At 43.5% G+C, this 19,884-nt stretch overlaps 2 protein-coding genes across 2 annotated transcripts in view; one reads left to right on the forward strand and one right to left on the reverse strand.

Moving 5' to 3' along the window:
- LOC110491616 (retinol dehydrogenase 13) overlaps positions 1 to 19,884 on the forward strand; it is a 54,843-nt gene that overhangs the window by 16,241 nt on the left and 18,718 nt on the right. The gene's annotated exons all lie outside the window — the stretch shown is intronic.
- The window catches only part of sbk1 (SH3 domain binding kinase 1), a 29,710-nt gene that overhangs the window by 2,562 nt on the left and 7,264 nt on the right, over positions 1 to 19,884 (reverse strand). The window contains exons 2-3 of the mRNA XM_021565186.3: positions 1,079 to 1,326; positions 245 to 447 (exon numbers count right to left, since the gene is read on the reverse strand). Coding sequence (XP_021420861.3) covers positions 245 to 447; positions 1,079 to 1,326 — 451 coding nt within the window. The remainder of the gene's footprint in view (positions 1 to 244; positions 448 to 1,078; positions 1,327 to 19,884) is intronic.

A 19,884-nucleotide genomic window follows, 5' to 3' on the forward strand; every position in this document is an offset into this window, starting at 1 on the left:
TAACAACCTAGAGTAAGAACCTTTGAGTCAAAGGTAGCCCTCCACTGAAAAGCACTGGAATGGAAGCCTTACGGTACACACTAAAAGGAGCATGCAGCTCAAATCTGAGTAGGGACTTAGACAAGGCGCCAATCCCAGAAGGGCTTGTTAAAACCACATTGCTTTGAAACACTGCGCTTGATTGGCTAAGGTGGGGGAGAACAGGGATTGGTGGGCAGATGATAAGCATGAACCAGTACAGTACCTGGGGGGGAATGATGTCGAACAGGTCTCCCGCGGGGGCGTACTCCTGTCCGAAGACGTAGCTATCCTCAGTCTCGAAGAGTACATCCAGGACTTTGATGATGAAGGGGCTGCAGCTCAGTGTGCCCGTCAGGCTGTACTCCCTCAGGAAGCTCTTCAGCTTCGTCTTGCTCTTTGTCACAAACTTCAGAGCCATTTTGGTGCCTGATATGTTCACACAGAGAAGAACAGAATGAATGAATGAATGAATGAATACTTTAATGTCCCATGGGAAAAGTTGTTTGGCAACACTTCAGAAGACAGACAGACTGTATCAAAATACTGTACAGTATCAGAGCGATATTTTAGAGTCAATGCAGACGTATAAACTAAACTGACATTTATTAAGTGAATTTAACTAAATATGCCTGTGCAATCTGATTCTGTGTATCTGAAACCTTCTCCACTCCCCTCTCTGTACCAGCTGCCTCTGTGCTCTGAAACACACCCTCAGCTGTTGACTAAGCACACAGCTGTGCAATCAGAGCATCTTAGAAAGCTCCCACTGCACTTTTACCCAGTCTAGTGCCCTCTTCACCTTAATGGCATGTAACCTTTTAATGAACTCTCAACCTAAAGAGCCTTTTCACCCTGAAGTCTTACACTATTGTGACCTTTGACCTCACAAACACCCTGTCACTGTAGTGCCCCGTTTAATTGAACTCTTGATTTAGCCTACATTCTATTGCACCATCTGTCTCTCTGGTTCTGTTGTGGTATGACCTTGTAAACTCTATTGAAACCTTTGCTCCCAACAAAGTCCCTTCACCACACCCATGCATGCCCTCTGACTCACCCTGTGTGCGGTGTGCCACCAGGTCCACCTTGCCGTAGGTGCCCTTGCCCAGCTTGCGAATGTGCTCGTAGTGTTTGGCCACATCTGCAGCCGACAGGGAGGTTATGGCCAGAGCCTGCATGTCCTCCACAGGCACACCGCCACCACCGCAGTAGCCCACCTTGGAGGTGGGAGAGCCCCTGCCGCTGCCCACCTGGCCCGGCCCCGACGGAGACAGAGACAGGCTCGCCTTGACGCTGTGGGGCACACTGGGGACAGAAGAGAACACACAAACATAACATTATGTAACATTATGTCATGTCTGAGACAGTAAAGACTAGGAGAGTTTAATGCTAAATACAGCAAGCTTATTGGCGATCAAACACACACACGTGACAACTTTGACTTAGTGTGTGTGTATGTGTGTGTGTGTGTGTGTGTGTGTGTGTGTGTGTGTGTGCGCGCGTGTGTGTGTGTGTGTGTGTGTGTGTGTGTGTGTGTGTGTGTGTGTTTGCCTATGTGCAAGTGAATGACTACACTGAGGTGAGAGCTATGATCCCTTATTGATGTCACATGTTAAATCCACTTGAATCAGTGTAGATGAAGGGGAGGAGACATGGATTGAGACATGGATTGTGTATGTGTGCTATTCAGAGTGTGAATGAGTAAGACAAATTATTTAAGTGCCTTTGAATAGGGTATGGTAGTAGGTGCCAGACGCACCTGTTTGAGTCTGTCAAGAACTGCAACGCTGCTGGGTTTTTCACGCTCAACAGATTTCCGTGTGTATCAAGAAAGGTCCACCACCCAAACGACATACAGCCAACTTGATACTGTAGGAAACATTGGAGTCAACATGGGGCAGCATCCCTGTGGATGCTTTCGACACCTTGTAAAATCCAAATTGAGGCTGTTCTGAGGACAAAAGGGGGTGCAACTCAATATTGGGAAGGTGTTCCTAATGTTTTGTCCACTCAGTGCACAACCGACAGGTTCGAGTACATCTTCATTTGCATACAATCAATGCAGTGGCAGGGGAGTAGAAGGGGATTGGGTTGTGTGCCTGGTAGTGGAGGCTGGTGGGAGGAGCTATAGGAAGACAGGCTCTGTGTAATGGCTGAAATGGAATTCATAGAATGGAATCAAACATGGTTTCTATATGTTTGATGTGTTTGATACTGTTCCATTGATTCCATTCCAGCCATTACAATGAGCCCGTCCTCCTATAGCTCCTCCCACCAGCCTCCTTTGGTGCCTGGTAAACATATTTGACATAGAGTCCCTCTGGGAAGTTAGCCATGTGTCTTAGATTGGGTTTAAGGGTCGCCAATCTTCTAGGAACTCATGCAGACAATATTGACCTTGACAGTACACGAGTTGGATGTAGGGGTAGAAACAGCTGACACAGAAATGGTAAAGACAGTGGTGGATATAATATAATGATAATAATATAATCCAGATTATATTCAAGTGCCTTTTCCAATAGAAATGCATTTCCATACAATCGATAGCGTGAAGGAAGAAAAAGGGATTACTTTAGTTGTGCCCAGTAAATATATTTGGCTTGTAGTGGCTCTGGGCTAGCTGTTGGAATGTTGGTTGTCGTCTCCAGTTGCTGAACCCTGAAAAATTTGTCACCGAGATGTTTGGTAGGACTTTGCAATAGGGCGGACTGACCATTGGAGGACATTGTGGTCGTATAATGCATCAACACTTCATTACACTCTTTGACACAATAGATAAGCTTATTCGGAATGCAAGGCTAACCTAAAAAACGAACAAATGTATACATCTCTACCATTGCCATTATGTGTGACTGTTTGTACGTGCTGTGTGTTTACTTGTACTGTACACACAGATAGGGTTATTGATAAGGCAAGGCTGATCTCACATGGAGATGTCGTCTATTGTGCATGAGTATCAACACACACACAAACCTCAACAGTGTGTACTTCACACAGAGATGTATTGCAGCGCCAGCTGTGCCATCAGAGACTCTGGGTTCGCGCCCAGGCTCTGTCGTAACCGGCCGCGACCGGAAGGTGGCCTACCCCGGCCTCCCCTAACCCAGACGATGCTGGGCCAATTGTGCGCCGCCCTATGGGACTCCCGATCACAGCCGATTGTGATACAGTCAAGGATCAAACCAGGGTCTGACGCCTCTCAGGAGCCATGCTGGGACTAAACAAGGCCAAATGATAAAAGTGTGCCTCGCTAAGTATCTTCCATAAGAAGATACTAATTTATCAGTCACGATTAGAGAGATATATAGACATACTGTAAGTCGCAGCATGTCTTCTGCCTAGGAGTGAAAACTGTACAGTGCAGTGTATATCTATGTTGCTCATTTGTTGATATAAAAAAAACTGCTTTGAACAAGTTTGGTTCAATTGCCCAAATAGCCTTTGAAAGTTAGAAACAGATTGACTAGACTGGATCCCCGCTCCTGATCCATCAATCATAATGAATGTTTGTTCTCCTTCAGCTCTAGCATGCTAGTTGCAGCCACCTAGGGCTCCACGGGGAACATCAAGTCTAATCGCATTACTCAGCCTCTACTAAGACAAAAACATCCCGAACCAAAGACGCTGCTCATTTCCTTTGCAGAGCATGATTAAGAGGCCCAGAATGTGATGAGGGGAAGAGATGCATCAGCTGCAGTCTAAAGTTCTAAATGAGAACCAGGAAATGGGAACCTGCAAAGTGCTTTGTGAGTGTGTTGATGGAGGGTTATGTGTGAGTCTGGGTTTGGATGAATGTGTGTGTGCATAAGTGTGTGACCGAGCTACGTTTGCATGTGTATAGGTTTTTGTGTGAGCGTCTGTCTATGTGTGTCTGTGCACTCATTTGCGTATGTGTGTGTGCCCCCGTACACACAGTCCGGCAGTGACACTATAAAAGGGCCATTGTGTTTTCTATCTCTCCCAGAGAGCAGCTGCGGCGCTGCATGAGGGAGGCAGAGCGTCTCCACCGGGTCTCTTTCCTCACGACTCAGCGTAAATGTTAAGGCCACATGCCATACTGTGCTCCCATACTGCTCTCTGATCCCACTCTGTCTTCGGCAGCTATAAAAGAGTGGCACCGTGGATATATACGGATTTCACTGGTGTGAGATCCTTATGTCCCTTGCTTTATTGAGCCAGTGTAGATCATTAAAATAACTGAATAGAGTCTGCACACTCAAATGATCCATACACACATGTACATTTGAAGTCGGAAGTCTACATACACCTTAGCCAAATACATTTAAACTCAGTTTTCCACAATTTCTGACATTTAATCCAAGTAACAATTCCCTGTCTTTGGTCAGTTAGGATCACCAATTTATTTTAAGAATGTGAAATGTCAGAATAATACGAGAGAGAATGATTTATTTCAGCTTTAATTTCTTTCATCACATTCCCAGTGGGTCAGAAGTTTACATACACTCAATTAGTATTTGGTAGCATTGCCTTTAAATGGTTTGACTTGGGTATCCTTCCACAAGCTTTCCACAATAAGTTGGGTGAATTTTGGTTCATTCCTCCTGACAGAGCTGGTGTAACTGAGTCAAGTTTCAGATCTGCCCACAAATTTTTGATAGGATGGAGGTCAGGGCTTTGTGATGGCCACTCCAATACCTTGACTTTGTTGTCCTTAAGCCATTTTGCCACAACTTTGAAAGTATGCTTGGGGTTATTGTCCATTTGGAAGACCCATTTGCGACCAAGCGTTAACTTCCTGACTGATGTCTTGAGATGTTGCTTCAATATCCACATAATTTTACTCGCTTATGTTGCCATCTATTTGGTGAAGTGCGCCAGTCCCTCCTGCAGCAAAGCACCCCCACAACATGATGCTGCCACCCCCATGCTTCACGATTAGGATGGTGTTTTTCGGCTTGCAAGCCTCCCCCCTTTTCCTCCAAACATAACGATGGTCATTATGGCCAAACAGTTCTATTTTTGTTTCATCAGACCAGAGGACATTTCTCCAAAGTGTACGATCTTTGTGCCCATGTGCAGTTGCAAACTGTAGTCTGGCTTTTTTATTGCGGTTTTGGAGCAGTGGCTTCTTCCTTGCTGAGCGGCCTTATAGGTTATGTCGATATATGACTCGTTTTACTGTGGATATAGATACTTTTGTGCCTGTTTCCTCCAGCATCTTCACAAGGTCCTTTGCTGTTGTTCTGGGATTGATTTGCACTTTTCGCACCAAAGTACATTCATCTCTAGGAGGCAGAACGCGTCTCTTTCCTGAGCGGTATGACGGCTGCGTGGTCCCATGGTGTTTATACTTGCGTACTATTGTTCGTACAGATGAACGTAGTACCTTCAGGCATTTGGAAATTGCTCCCAAGGATTAACCAGACTTTTTTTTAATTTTTATTTTCCCATGATGTCAAGCAAAGAGGCACTGAGTTTGAAGGTAGGCCTTGAAATACATCCACAGGTACACCTCCAATTGACTCAAAATATGTCAATTAGCCTATCAGAAGCTTCTAAAGCCATGACATTTTCTGGAATTTTCCAAGCTGTTTAAAGGCACAGTCAACTTAGTGTACGTAAACTTCTGACCCACTGGAATTGTGATACAGTGAATTATAAGTGAAATAATCTGTCTGTGAACAATTGTTTGAAAAATGACTTGTGTCATGCGCAAAGTAGATGTCCTAACCGACTTGCCAAAACTATAGTTTGTTAACAAGAAATTTGTGGAGTGGTTTTATTATTTTATTTATCTGTTATAAACTTGAAAAACAAGTTTTAAATGACTCCAACCTCATTGTATGTAAATTTCCGACTTCAACTGTATCGACTACGATCAAAACACTTAAATAAAGGTATGTTAGTTAAATAATACAGTATGACTGCCATTAAAATGGGTGAGCGGATTGCAGTGAGAGATCTATTCCAGTTTATCATTCCCAATTCATGTCATTCTTAGCACCTCGCAAGCCCTTAATTTGCTGCTCGCAGTGATTTTCCTATTTTCCATTCATAGTACATAACAATGGTACAATTTCAATTCAATGTGTTTAATGCAGGCCTGAATCACTTCATTGAATATATCTATTGTTCCCTGGACGGCAGACAGATGGCGGTATAGCACAGCTGTTGAACAGTAAGGCCGAACTGGAACGTTTGCCAAAATAAAACGCAACTGCTCAGCTACAGGGACCGACACATATCAGTTTGCTACTAGCTAATTTTGCAGTCTGGCGACATGGATCGATTTATTGTAAAAAAGAAAACAAGTAAATCTATTGACAATGAAAATGAGGGGGAAGAGCTGGAAAACAACATGACAGCTATGAACGAACAACCACCGGAGAACCAGGAAAATGAGGAAGATGGCGGCAGGTAGCTAACGTAGCTAACATAGCTAATGTGGCTTCGATGGCTAAGAGAAGGAAATCGACCGAAAGTTCCAAGAGAAATGGACAGACAAGTATTTTTTTTAACTGCATGATGGGACCAGCTCACTTTGTCTTATTTTCCAGAAGGCAGTCAATAGTTTTAAACGAGCAAATGTAGAGTGACATTTCCAGTCACATCATGCCCACTTTGACAAAACATATCCGCCACAAAGCAACATCAGAAACAACAAAATAGCGCAGCTCAAAGGACAGCGACAAATGATGGACAGATCTAGCACTGTTGCAGAGATTGCTTGGATATTCGCGAGAAACAAGGCCTTCACAGACGCAGAGATTGTCAAAGAATGTTTTTTTGGCCTCAGCCCTAAATATTGCATGCTGATTTCACAAACAATGAAGCTATTTTAAAGTAAATTAAGGGACTGCAACTCTCAGACTCGGCAATAACAAGACGGATAGAAGACATTGACGAGGACATCGGTAAGCAACTGATTACTGACATGTCCGTGGCGCTGTGTTTTAGTATTGCGCTTGACGAAGGCACTGATGTAAGTGACATTGCCCAATTATGGGGTTTGGGTCCGATTCCCTCATGTAGAGGTCATTCAGAGAGGAACTTCTATGCCTCTTTAGGGACAAAAATGAGGAGAGGGTATTCTGAAAGTCCTTGTTACATTGTTTGCTGATAATATTGACTGGTCCAATCTGGCATCTGTGTGCGCTTACGGTGCCCCAAACATGCGAGGAAAGGAGAAAGGACTCATAGGCCTGATGAGAAAGATTGAGGATATTCCCGAATTTGTTACGTTTCACTGTATCATTCATCAGGAAACACTCAAAGACTGTGACTTACAGAATGTGATGCAGCAAGTCGTGTGCGTGGGTGAACATTATTATTGCGAGGGCACTAAATCACCGGCAATTCCGCGAGTTGCCGGAGGAATACCAGACAGAATACGAAGACTTGATAATTCACAACGAGGAGAGATGGCTGTCTCGTGGCAGAGTTTTTGGAAAGATTTCTCTCCTCCTTTAAATCTGCGAATTTGTTGCAAGCAAGGGGAGAGACGAGCCAGAGCTGGATGATCCACAGTGGATACTGAAGCTTTCTTTTCTAACTGACATCACCTGCCACCTGAACACGGTGACTCTCCAGCTCCAAGGGAAAGCTAAAACTCCAGGCAAAATGCTGTGTGTGGTCACAGCATTTCAAAATAAAATCACCACACTGTTTGTTTGACAGTTTGTTCATTTCCCAAAGTTGAGCAGTCACCACATCCAACCCAGACATACTGCAACATTTTAGCTATGATGTATTTGTGCATGTGTTGGAAGAGTTGAAGCTGGAGTTTGAGTCAAGATTCAAGAATATCATGGAGTACAAGGAGTTTTTTCAACTTCATTGAGAACCCCTTTCATGTGCCAGTGTCATCTCTGACCCCAGTCATCACCGCCCTCTGTCCTGACCGTGCTGGAATAGAGAGTGAGATAGTGTCATCTCTGACCCCAGTCATCACAGCCCTCTGTCCTGACCGTGCTGGAATAGAGAGTGAGATAGTGGAGCTGCAGGCACATGACACATTGCAAGGTGAACTAAGATCAGGTGTTACCCATCTCTGGAGCCTTGTGTCAGACACAGAGTATCCACTTCTGAAGCAGTGTGTGCACTTATTCATGTGAAGCAACATTTTCAACAATGAACATTGTGAAACAAAAACAGAGAAACAGACTGACCAATGCACACATGGATTGCCTCACAAGGATAACAACAACAGACTATACATTTAGAATGAATTCAGTCAAGGAGCAGAAGGGACATTTTCGCTCATCCAACTACTGAGGTAACCCTTAATATGGGTCTTATACATGTGATGTAGCCTATTTGATGTGTGTACAGTGGGGAGAACAAGTATTTGATACACTGTTGGTATGTTTTCCTACTTACAAAGCATGTAGAGGTCTGTAATTTTTATCATAGGTACACTTCAACTGTGAGAGACAGAATCTATAACAAAAATCCAGAAAATCACATTGTATGATTTTTAAGTAATTAATTTGCATTTTATTGCATGACATAAGTATTTGATCACATACCAACCAGTAAGAATTCCGGCTCTCACAGACCTGTTAGTTTTTCTTTAAGAAGCCCTCCTGTTCTCCACTCATTAACTGTATTAACTGCACCTGTTTGAACTCGTTACCTGTATAAAAGACACCTGTCCACACACTCAATCAAACAGACTCCAACCTCTCCACAATGGCCAAGACCAGAGAGCTGTGTAAGGACATCAGCGATAAATTGTAGACCTGCACAAGGCTGGGATGGGCTACAGGACAATAGGCAAGCAGCTCGATGAGAAGGCAACAACTGTTGGTGCAATTATTAGAAAATGGAAGAAGTTCAAGATGACGGTCAATCACCCTCGGTCTGGGGCTCCATGCAAGATCTCCCTTCGTGGGGCATCAATGATCATGAGGAAGGTGAGGGATCAGCCCAGAAGTACACGGCAGGACCTGGTCAATGACCTGAAGAGAGCTGGGCCCACAGTCTCAAAGAAAACCATTAGTAACACACTACGCCATCATGGATTAAAATCCTGAAGCGTACGCAAGGTCCCCCTGCTCAAGCCAGCGCATGTCCAGGCCCGTCTGAAGTTTGCCAATGACCATCTGGATGATCCAGAGGAGGAATGGGAGAAGGTCATGTGGTCTGACAAGACGAAAATAGAGCTTTTTGGTCTAAACTCCATTCGCCGTGTTTGGAGGAAGAAGAAGGATGAGTACAACCCCAAGAAAACCATCCCAACCGTGAAGCATGGAAGTGGAAACATCATTCTTTAGGGATGCTTTTCTGCAAAGGGGACAGGATGACTGTACCGTATTGAGGGAAGGATGGATGGGGCCATGTATCGTGAGATCTTGGCCAACAACCTCCTTCCCTCAGTAAGAGCATTGAAACACACAGCCAGGGCAACTAAGGAGTGGCTCCGTAAGAAGCATCTCAAGGTCCTGGAGTGGCCTAGCCAGTCTCCAGACCTGAACCCAATAGAAAATCTTTGGAGGGAGCTGAAAGTCCGTATTGCCCAGCGACAGCCCCGAAACCTGAAGGATCTGGAGAAGGTCTGTATGGAGGAGTGGGCCAAAATCCCTGCTGCAGTGTGTGCAAACCTGGTCAAGAACTACAGGAAACGTATGATCTCTGTAATTGCAAACAAAAGTTTCGGTACCAAATATTAAGTTTTGCTTTTCTGATGTATCAAATACTTACAGTGGGGCAAAAAAGTATCTAGCCAGCCACCAATTGTGCAAGTTCTCCCACTTAAAAAGATGAGAGGCCTGTAATTTTCATCATAGGTACACTTCAACTATGACAGACAAAATGAGAAAGAAAAAATCCAGAAAATCACATTGTAGGATTTTTTATGAATTTATTTGCAAATTAGGGTGGGAAATAAGTATTTGGTCACCTACAAACAAGCAAGATTTCTGGCTCTCACAGACCTGTAACTTATTCTTTAAGAGGCTCCTCTGTCCTCCACTCGTTACCTGTATTAATGGCACCTGTTTGAACTTGTTATCAGTATAAAAGACACCTGTCCCCAACCTCAAACAGTCACACTCCAAACTCCACTATGGCCAAGACCAAAGAGCTGTCAAAGGACACCAGAAACAAAATTGTAGACCTGCACCAGGCTGGGAAGACTGAATCTGCAATAGGTAAGCAGCTTGGTTTGAAGAAATCAACTGTGGGAGCAATTATTAGGAAATGGAAGACATACAAGACCACTGATAATCTCCCTCTATCTGGGGCTCCACGCAAGATCTCACCCCGTGGGGTCAAAATGATCACAAGAACGGTGAGCAAAAATCCCAGAACCACACAGGGGGACCTAGTGAATGACCTGCAGAGAGCTGGGACCAAAGTAACAAAGCCTACCATCAGTAACACACTACGCCGCCAGGGACTCAAAACCTGCAGTGCCAGACGTGTCCCCCTGCTTAAGCCAGTACATGTCCAGGCCCATCTGAAGTTTGCTAGAGAGTATTTGGATGATCCAGAAGAAGATTGGGAGAATGTCATGTGGTCAGATGAAACCAAAATATAACTTTTTGGTAAAAACTCAACTTGTCGTGTTGGGAGGACAAAGAATGCTGAGTTGCATCCAAAGAACACCATACCTACTGTGAAGCATGGGGGTGGAAACATCATGCTTTGGGGCTGTTTTTCTGCAAAGGGACCAGGACAACTGATCCGTGTAAAGGAAAGAATGAATGGGGCCATGTATCGTGAGATTTTGAGTGAAAACTTCCTTCCATCAGCAAGGGCATTGAAGATGAAACGTGGCTGGGTCTTTCAGCATGACAATGACCCCAAACACACCGCCCGGGCAACGAAGGACTGGCTTCGTAAGAAGCATTTCAAGGTCCTGTAGTGGCCTAGCCAGTCTCCAGATCTCAACCCCATAGAAAATCTTTGGAGGGAGTTGAAAGTCCATGTAGCCCAGCAACAGCCCCAAAACATCACTGATCTAGAGGAGATCTGCATGGAGGAATGGGCCAAAATACCAGCAACAGTGTGTGAAAACCTTGTGAAGACTTACAGAAACGTTTGACCTCTGTCATTGCCAACAGAGGGTACATAACAAAGTATTGAGATAAACTTTTGTTATTGACCAAATACTTATTTTCCACCATAATTTGCAAATAAATTCATTAAAAATCCTACAATGTGATTTTCTAGAGAAAAAAATCGCATTTTGTCTGTCATAGTTGAAATGTACCTATGATGAAAATTACAGGCCTCTCTCATCTTTTTAAGTGGGAGAACTTGCACAATTGGTGGCTGACTAAATACTTTTTTGCCCCACTGTATGTCATGCAATAAAATGCAAATTAATTACTTAAAAATCATACAATGTGACAAATTAAAGATCTGTGCGGCCCTCTGAATGATTATCTCAACCCAAAAGTGGCCCCCTTATAAGAAATAGCGAGTAACACTGTTCTAGACTCTAGAGATCACCACACGCAGCCATTTGGTATTTTCTGCAATGTTTCCTTTGCTGTGAACTGAAAAATGACCTCTAGCAGCAATCAGCGCAGAGGTCGTCTACTTCGCTAACCCTTACAGATAAGACATCCCCTTTAAAGCCCAGAATGCCCTAACAGACAAAAGCATACCATTTAAGGTCCAGAATAGTCCACACTAACAGACAGAAGAAACTGCGTGAACCACACACACACACCAACATTTCTGCTAAATTGCAAAAACTGTATTATTATATTAAAATGGTCTACAGTAACAGCCTGGACCTCCATATGCCCAGACACGAGATGGCTAGTGAAATAGCCAGATGACCTTTACTGAACAAACTCTTGGCTTGAGATGAGAATAGAGATGAACCCTGCGAGACTAATGCAGAATTTTTTTAATTTTTTGTCTCAGTTTGATTGGCTGGGCCACTCAAGGACTTTCACATTCTTGTTCTGATGCCAATCCAGCATTGCTTTGGCTGTATGCTTGGGGGTCATTGTCCTGTTGGAACATAAATATTTTTCCCAGTCTAAGGTCGTTTGGACTCTGAAGCAGGTTCTCATCAAGGATTTCCCTGTATTTGGCATCCATTGTTCCCTCTATCCTTACCAGTCTCCCAGTCCATGCCGCTGAATAATCCCAATAGCATGATGCTGCCACCTCCATGCTTCACAGTAGGGATGGTGTTAGACGGGTGATGAGCTGTGCCTTGTTTTCTCCAGACACAGCGCTTTGCATTCAGGCCAAAATGTTCAATAGTATCATCAGACCACAGAATATTTTGTCTTATCTCAGAGTCTTTCACGTGTCTTTTTGGAAACTCCAGGCGTGCTGTCATGTGCCTTTTTCTCTGGAGTGGCTTCCGTCTGGCCACTCTCCCATAAAGCCCAGATTGGTGGAGTGCTGTAGAGACTGTTATCCTAGCCAATAAACTCTGTGGTTCTGTTAGAGTGGTCATTGGGTTCCAGCTCACTTTGTCTTATTTTCCAGAAGGCAGTCAATAGTTTTAAACGAGCAAATGTAGAGTGACATTTCCAGTCACATCATGCCCACTTTGACAAAACATATCCGCCACAAAGCAACATCAGAAACAACAAAATAGCGCAGCTCAAAGGACAGCGACAAATGATGGACAGATCTAGAACTGTTGCAGAGATTGCTTGGATATTCGCGAGAAACAAGGCCTTCACAGACGCAGAGATTGTCAAAGAATGTTTTTTTGGCCTCAGCCCTAAATATTGCATGCTGATTTCACAAACAATGAAGCTATTTTAAAGTAAATTAAGGGACTGCAACTCTCAGACTCGGCAATAACAAGACGGATAGAAGACATTGACGAGGACATCGGTAAGCAACTGATTACTGACATGTCCGTGGCGCTGTGTTTTAGTATTGCGCTTGACGAAGGCACTGATGTAAGTGACATTGCCCAATTATGGGGTTTGGGTCCGATTCCCTCATGTAGAGGTCATTCAGAGAGGAACTTCTATGCCTCTTTAGGGACAAAAATGAGGAGAGGGTATTCTGAAAGTCCTTGTTACATTGTTTGCTGATAATATTGACTGGTCCAATCTGGCATCTGTGTGCGCTTACGGTGCCCCAAACATGCGAGGAAAGGAGAAAGGACTCATAGGCCTGATGAGAAAGATTGAGGATATTCCCGAATTTGTTACGTTTCACTGTATCATTCATCAGGAAACACTCAAAGACTGTGACTTACAGAATGTGATGCAGCAAGTCGTGTGCGTGGGTGAACATTATTATTGCGAGGGCACTAAATCACCGGCAATTCCGCGAGTTGCCGGAGGAATACCAGACAGAATACGAAGACTTGATAATTCACAACGAGGAGAGATGGCTGTCTCGTGGCAGAGTTTTTGGAAAGATTTCTCTCCTCCTTTAAATCTGCGAATTTGTTGCAAGCAAGGGGAGAGACGAGCCAGAGCTGGATGATCCACAGTGGATACTGAAGCTTTCTTTTCTAACTGACATCACCTGCCACCTGAACACGGTGACTCTCCAGCTCCAAGGGAAAGCTAAAACTCCAGGCAAAATGCTGTGTGTGGTCACAGCATTTCAAAATAAAATCACCACACTGTTTGTTTGACAGTTTGTTCATTTCCCAAAGCTGAGCAGTCACCACATCCAACCCAGACATACTGCAACATTTTAGCTATGATGTATTTGTGCATGTGTTGGAAGAGTTGAAGCTGGAGTTTGAGTCAAGATTCAAGAATATCATGGAGTACAAGGAGTTTTTTCAACTTCATTGAGAACCCCTTTCATGTGCCAGTGTCATCTCTGACCCCAGTCATCACCGCCCTCTGTCCTGACCGTGCTGGAATAGAGAGTGAGATAGTGTCATCTCTGACCCCAGTCATCACAGCCCTCTGTCCTGACCGTGCTGGAATAGAGAGTGAGATAGTGGAGCTGCAGGCACATGACACATTGCAAGGTGAACTAAGATCAGGTGTTACCCATCTCTGGAGCCTTGTGTCAGACACAGAGTATCCACTTCTGAAGCAGTGTGTGCACTTATTCATGTGAAGCAACATTTTCAACAATGAACATTGTGAAACAAAAACAGAGAAACAGACTGACCAATGCACACATGGATTGCCTCACAAGGATAACAACAACAGACTATACATTTAGAATGAATTCAGTCAAGGAGCAGAAGGGACATTTTCGCTCATCCAACTACTGAGGTAACCCTTAATATGGGTCTTATACATGTGATGTAGCCTATTTGATGTGTGTACAGTGGGGAGAACAAGTATTTGATACACTGTTGGTATGTTTTCCTACTTACAAAGCATGTAGAGGTCTGTAATTTTTATCATAGGTACACTTCAACTGTGAGAGACAGAATCTATAACAAAAATCCAGAAAATCACATTGTATGATTTTTAAGTAATTAATTTGCATTTTATTGCATGACATAAGTATTTGATCACATACCAACCAGTAAGAATTCCGGCTCTCACAGACCTGTTAGTTTTTCTTTAAGAAGCCCTCCTGTTCTCCACTCATTAACTGTATTAACTGCACCTGTTTGAACTCGTTACCTGTATAAAAGACACCTGTCCACACACTCAATCAAACAGACTCCAACCTCTCCACAATGGCCAAGACCAGAGAGCTGTGTAAGGACATCAGCGATAAATTGTAGACCTGCACAAGGCTGGGATGGGCTACAGGACAATAGGCAAGCAGCTCGATGAGAAGGCAACAACTGTTGGTGCAATTATTAGAAAATGGAAGAAGTTCAAGATGACGGTCAATCACCCTCGGTCTGGGGCTCCATGCAAGATCTCCCTTCGTGGGGCATCAATGATCATGAGGAAGGTGAGGGATCAGCCCAGAAGTACACGGCAGGACCTGGTCAATGACCTGAAGAGAGCTGGGCCCACAGTCTCAAAGAAAACCATTAGTAACACACTACGCCATCATGGATTAAAATCCTGAAGCGTACGCAAGGTCCCCCTGCTCAAGCCAGCGCATGTCCAGGCCCGTCTGAAGTTTGCCAATGACCATCTGGATGATCCAGAGGAGGAATGGGAGAAGGTCATGTGGTCTGACAAGACGAAAATAGAGCTTTTTGGTCTAAACTCCATTCGCCGTGTTTGGAGGAAGAAGAAGGATGAGTACAACCCCAAGAAAACCATCCCAACCGTGAAGCATGGAAGTGGAAACATCATTCTTTAGGGATGCTTTTCTGCAAAGGGGACAGGATGACTGTACCGTATTGAGGGAAGGATGGATGGGGCCATGTATCGTGAGATCTTGGCCAACAACCTCCTTCCCTCAGTAAGAGCATTGAAACACACAGCCAGGGCAACTAAGGAGTGGCTCCGTAAGAAGCATCTCAAGGTCCTGGAGTGGCCTAGCCAGTCTCCAGACCTGAACCCAATAGAAAATCTTTGGAGGGAGCTGAAAGTCCGTATTGCCCAGCGACAGCCCCGAAACCTGAAGGATCTGGAGAAGGTCTGTATGGAGGAGTGGGCCAAAATCCCTGCTGCAGTGTGTGCAAACCTGGTCAAGAACTACAGGAAACGTATGATCTCTGTAATTGCAAACAAAAGTTTCGGTACCAAATATTAAGTTTTGCTTTTCTGATGTATCAAATACTTACAGTGGGGCAAAAAAGTATCTAGCCAGCCACCAATTGTGCAAGTTCTCCCACTTAAAAAGATGAGAGGCCTGTAATTTTCATCATAGGTACACTTCAACTATGACAGACAAAATGAGAAAGAAAAAATCCAGAAAATCACATTGTAGGATTTTTTATGAATTTATTTGCAAATTAGGGTGGGAAATAAGTATTTGGTCACCTACAAACAAGCAAGATTTCTGGCTCTCACAGACCTGTAACTTATTCTTTAAGAGGCTCCTCTGTCCTCCACTCGTTACCTGTATTAATGGCACCTGTTTGAACTTGTTATCAGTATAAAAGACACCTGTCCCCAACCTCAAACAGTCACACTCCAAACTCCACTATGGCCAAGACCAAAGAGCTGTCAAAGGACACCAGAAACAAAATTGTAGACCTGCACCAGGCTGGGAAGACTGAATCTGCAATAGGTAAGCAGCTTGGTTTGAAGAAATCAACTGTGGGAGCAATTATTAGGAAATGGAAGACATACAAGACCACTGATAATCTCCCTCTATCTGGGGCTCCACGCAAGATCTCACCCCGTGGGGTCAAAATGATCACAAGAACGGTGAGCAAAAATCCCAGAACCACACAGGGGGACCTAGTGAATGACCTGCAGAGAGCTGGGACCAAAGTAACAAAGCCTACCATCAGTAACACACTACGCCGCCAGGGACTCAAAACCTGCAGTGCCAGACGTGTCCCCCTGCTTAAGCCAGTACATGTCCAGGCCCATCTGAAGTTTGCTAGAGAGTATTTGGATGATCCAGAAGAAGATTGGGAGAATGTCATGTGGTCAGATGAAACCAAAATATAACTTTTTGGTAAAAACTCAACTTGTCGTGTTGGGAGGACAAAGAATGCTGAGTTGCATCCAAAGAACACCATACCTACTGTGAAGCATGGGGGTGGAAACATCATGCTTTGGGGCTGTTTTTCTGCAAAGGGACCAGGACAACTGATCCGTGTAAAGGAAAGAATGAATGGGGCCATGTATCGTGAGATTTTGAGTGAAAACTTCCTTCCATCAGCAAGGGCATTGAAGATGAAACGTGGCTGGGTCTTTCAGCATGACAATGACCCCAAACACACCGCCCGGGCAACGAAGGACTGGCTTCGTAAGAAGCATTTCAAGGTCCTGTAGTGGCCTAGCCAGTCTCCAGATCTCAACCCCATAGAAAATCTTTGGAGGGAGTTGAAAGTCCATGTAGCCCAGCAACAGCCCCAAAACATCACTGATCTAGAGGAGATCTGCATGGAGGAATGGGCCAAAATACCAGCAACAGTGTGTGAAAACCTTGTGAAGACTTACAGAAACGTTTGACCTCTGTCATTGCCAACAGAGGGTACATAACAAAGTATTGAGATAAACTTTTGTTATTGACCAAATACTTATTTTCCACCATAATTTGCAAATAAATTCATTAAAAATCCTACAATGTGATTTTCTAGAGAAAAAAATCGCATTTTGTCTGTCATAGTTGAAATGTACCTATGATGAAAATTACAGGCCTCTCTCATCTTTTTAAGTGGGAGAACTTGCACAATTGGTGGCTGACTAAATACTTTTTTGCCCCACTGTATGTCATGCAATAAAATGCAAATTAATTACTTAAAAATCATACAATGTGACAAATTAAAGATCTGTGCGGCCCTCTGAATGATTGTCTCAACCCAAAAGTGGCCCCCTTATAAGAAATAGCGAGTAACACTGTTCTAGACTCTAGAGATCACCACACGCAGCCATTTGGTATTTTCTGCAATGTTTCCTTTGCTGTGAACTGAAAAATGACCTCTAGCAGCAATCAGCGCAGAGGTCGTCTACTTCGCTAACCCTTACAGATAAGACATCCCCTTTAAAGCCCAGAATGCCCTAACAGACAAAAGCATACCATTTAAGGTCCAGAATAGTCCACACTAACAGACAGAAGAAACTGCGTGAACCACACACACACACCAACATTTCTGCTAAATTGCAAAAACTGTATTATTATATTAAAATGGTCTACAGTAACAGCCTGGACCTCCATATGCCCAGACACGAGATGGCTAGTGAAATAGCCAGATGACCTTTACTGAACAAACTCTTGGCTTGAGATGAGAATAGAGATGAACCCTGCGAGACTAATGCAGAATTTTTTTAATTTTTTGTCTCAGTTTGATTGGCTGGGCCACTCAAGGACTTTCACATTCTTGTTCTGATGCGAATCCAGCATTGCTTTGGCTGTATGCTTGGGGGTCATTGTCCTGTTGGAACATAAATATTTTTCCCAGTCTAAGGTCGTTTGGACTCTGAAGCAGGTTCTCATCAAGGATTTCCCTGTATTTGGCATCCATTGTTCCCTCTATCCTTACCAGTCTCCCAGTCCATGCCGCTGAATAATCCCAATAGCATGATGCTGCCACCTCCATGCTTCACAGTAGGGATGGTGTTAGACGGGTGATGAGCTGTGCCTTGTTTTCTCCAGACACAGCGCTTTGCATTCAGGCCAAAATGTTCAATAGTATCATCAGACCACAGAATATTTTGTCTTATCTCAGAGTCTTTCACGTGTCTTTTTGGAAACTCCAGGCGTGCTGTCATGTGCCTTTTTCTCTGGAGTGGCTTCCGTCTGGCCACTCTCCCATAAAGCCCAGATTGGTGGAGTGCTGTAGAGACTGTTATCCTAGCCAATAAACTCTGTGGTTCTGTTAGAGTGGTCATTGGGTTCCTGGTCAACTCTCTGACCAAGGTCCTTCTTGCCCGGTTTCTCAGTTTGGGCGGGCAGCCCAAGGCAGAGTCTGCATAGTTCAATTTTTTTGTTGTTGATATGATGGAGACCACTGTGCTCTTGGAAACTTTGAACACTCTAGAAATGGTTTAATAGCCGTCCCTAGATTTATGCCTCATCCCAATTATATCTTGGAGATCTACGGAGAGTTCCTTGGACTTTATGGGGGTATATTTTCTGCTCTGACATGCACTGTCAACTGTGGGACCTTATATAGACAGGTCATGTCCAAACAATTTAATTTACCACAGGTGGACTCCAATCAAGTTGTAGTGAGTGACATCTCAAGCATGATCAAAGAAATTGGATGCACCTGAGCTTAATTTGTGGTGTCATAGCAAAGAGTCTGAATACTTATGTAAAGAAGGTATTTCTGTTTTTAATTTGTATTAAATGTGCAAACATTTCTAAAAACATGTTTCCACTTTATCATTATACGGTATTGTCTATAGATGGATGATACGTTTTTTTAATCTATTTAACCCATTTTGAATTCAGGCTGTAACAGAACAAAGTGGGGAAGAAGTCCAAGGGTGTGAATTCTTTCTGAAGGTGCTGTATGTCTCCTTTGTTCTTTACTAAACTTAGCGTTGTTTTGTGTAAAGATTGTTTGGTCTTGAATCTATAATTGATCCCTCGTGCCTCATCTCATCCTTTTCCCATATTCACTGAAATGTTCTATCTGTACAATATTGGCCTCGTGTTTGAGTGCCTATTCATCTCCATTCATCTCAACATGAGAACACATCAATAATTAGGCTCTTTTGTCTTTCATATTGGTGTTAAATTAAAGGCCCAGTGCAGTCAAAAATATGATTTTCTGTGTTTTATATATATTTCCACACTATGAGGTTGGAATAATACTGTGCAATTGTGAAAATGGATGATGCCATCTTAGTGTAAGAACTGTTTGAAAAGACCGCCTGAATTTTAGCCTATTTTAACAGTACATTAGTTAATAGAACAATGGGAAAGAGAGTTTCAAACCTCTCTGCCAATAACAGCTAGTTTTTCGTTTTACCCTCCCCACGCAGACCACCCACTGGGCACAGATGTCAGTTCAACGTCTAGTTTTGATTTACATTTGGTTGAGTTGTCAACTAATGTGAATTCAATGTGAAATCAACCAAAAAAATAGGAAATTCCCTTACGTTGATGCGTTTTTGAAAACTCAATCAGTTTTCCACATCATCACCAAAGACATCATGCCCATAGGGGGCACAGGGGCACATGCCCACTCAGATTTGTCCTGTTTAAAAAATATACTTTTATTTGTATTTTTGGTTGTTGTTTCTCTGTAATATTACTTGCCACCTAGCAATTTTATGAAGTTTCCTTTAGGTAGCCCAGATAGGTTCCAAATCTCACAACCTCATAACTAGCTACCAAGAAGCCATTTCAGGCTATCAATCAAGTTAGAGTAGCTGGCTTGTCGAACTATCTTAGCTGGCATGCCTGCTGACAAGGTTGGTAGACTTTAGAAAAGCAATTACTAAATGTAATGAA

Source organism: Oncorhynchus mykiss, chromosome 16 (assembly GCF_057628025.1).
Source record: "Oncorhynchus mykiss isolate SJ-2025 chromosome 16, ASM5762802v1, whole genome shotgun sequence".
Classification (NCBI taxonomy): Eukaryota; Metazoa; Chordata; class Actinopteri; order Salmoniformes; family Salmonidae; genus Oncorhynchus; species Oncorhynchus mykiss.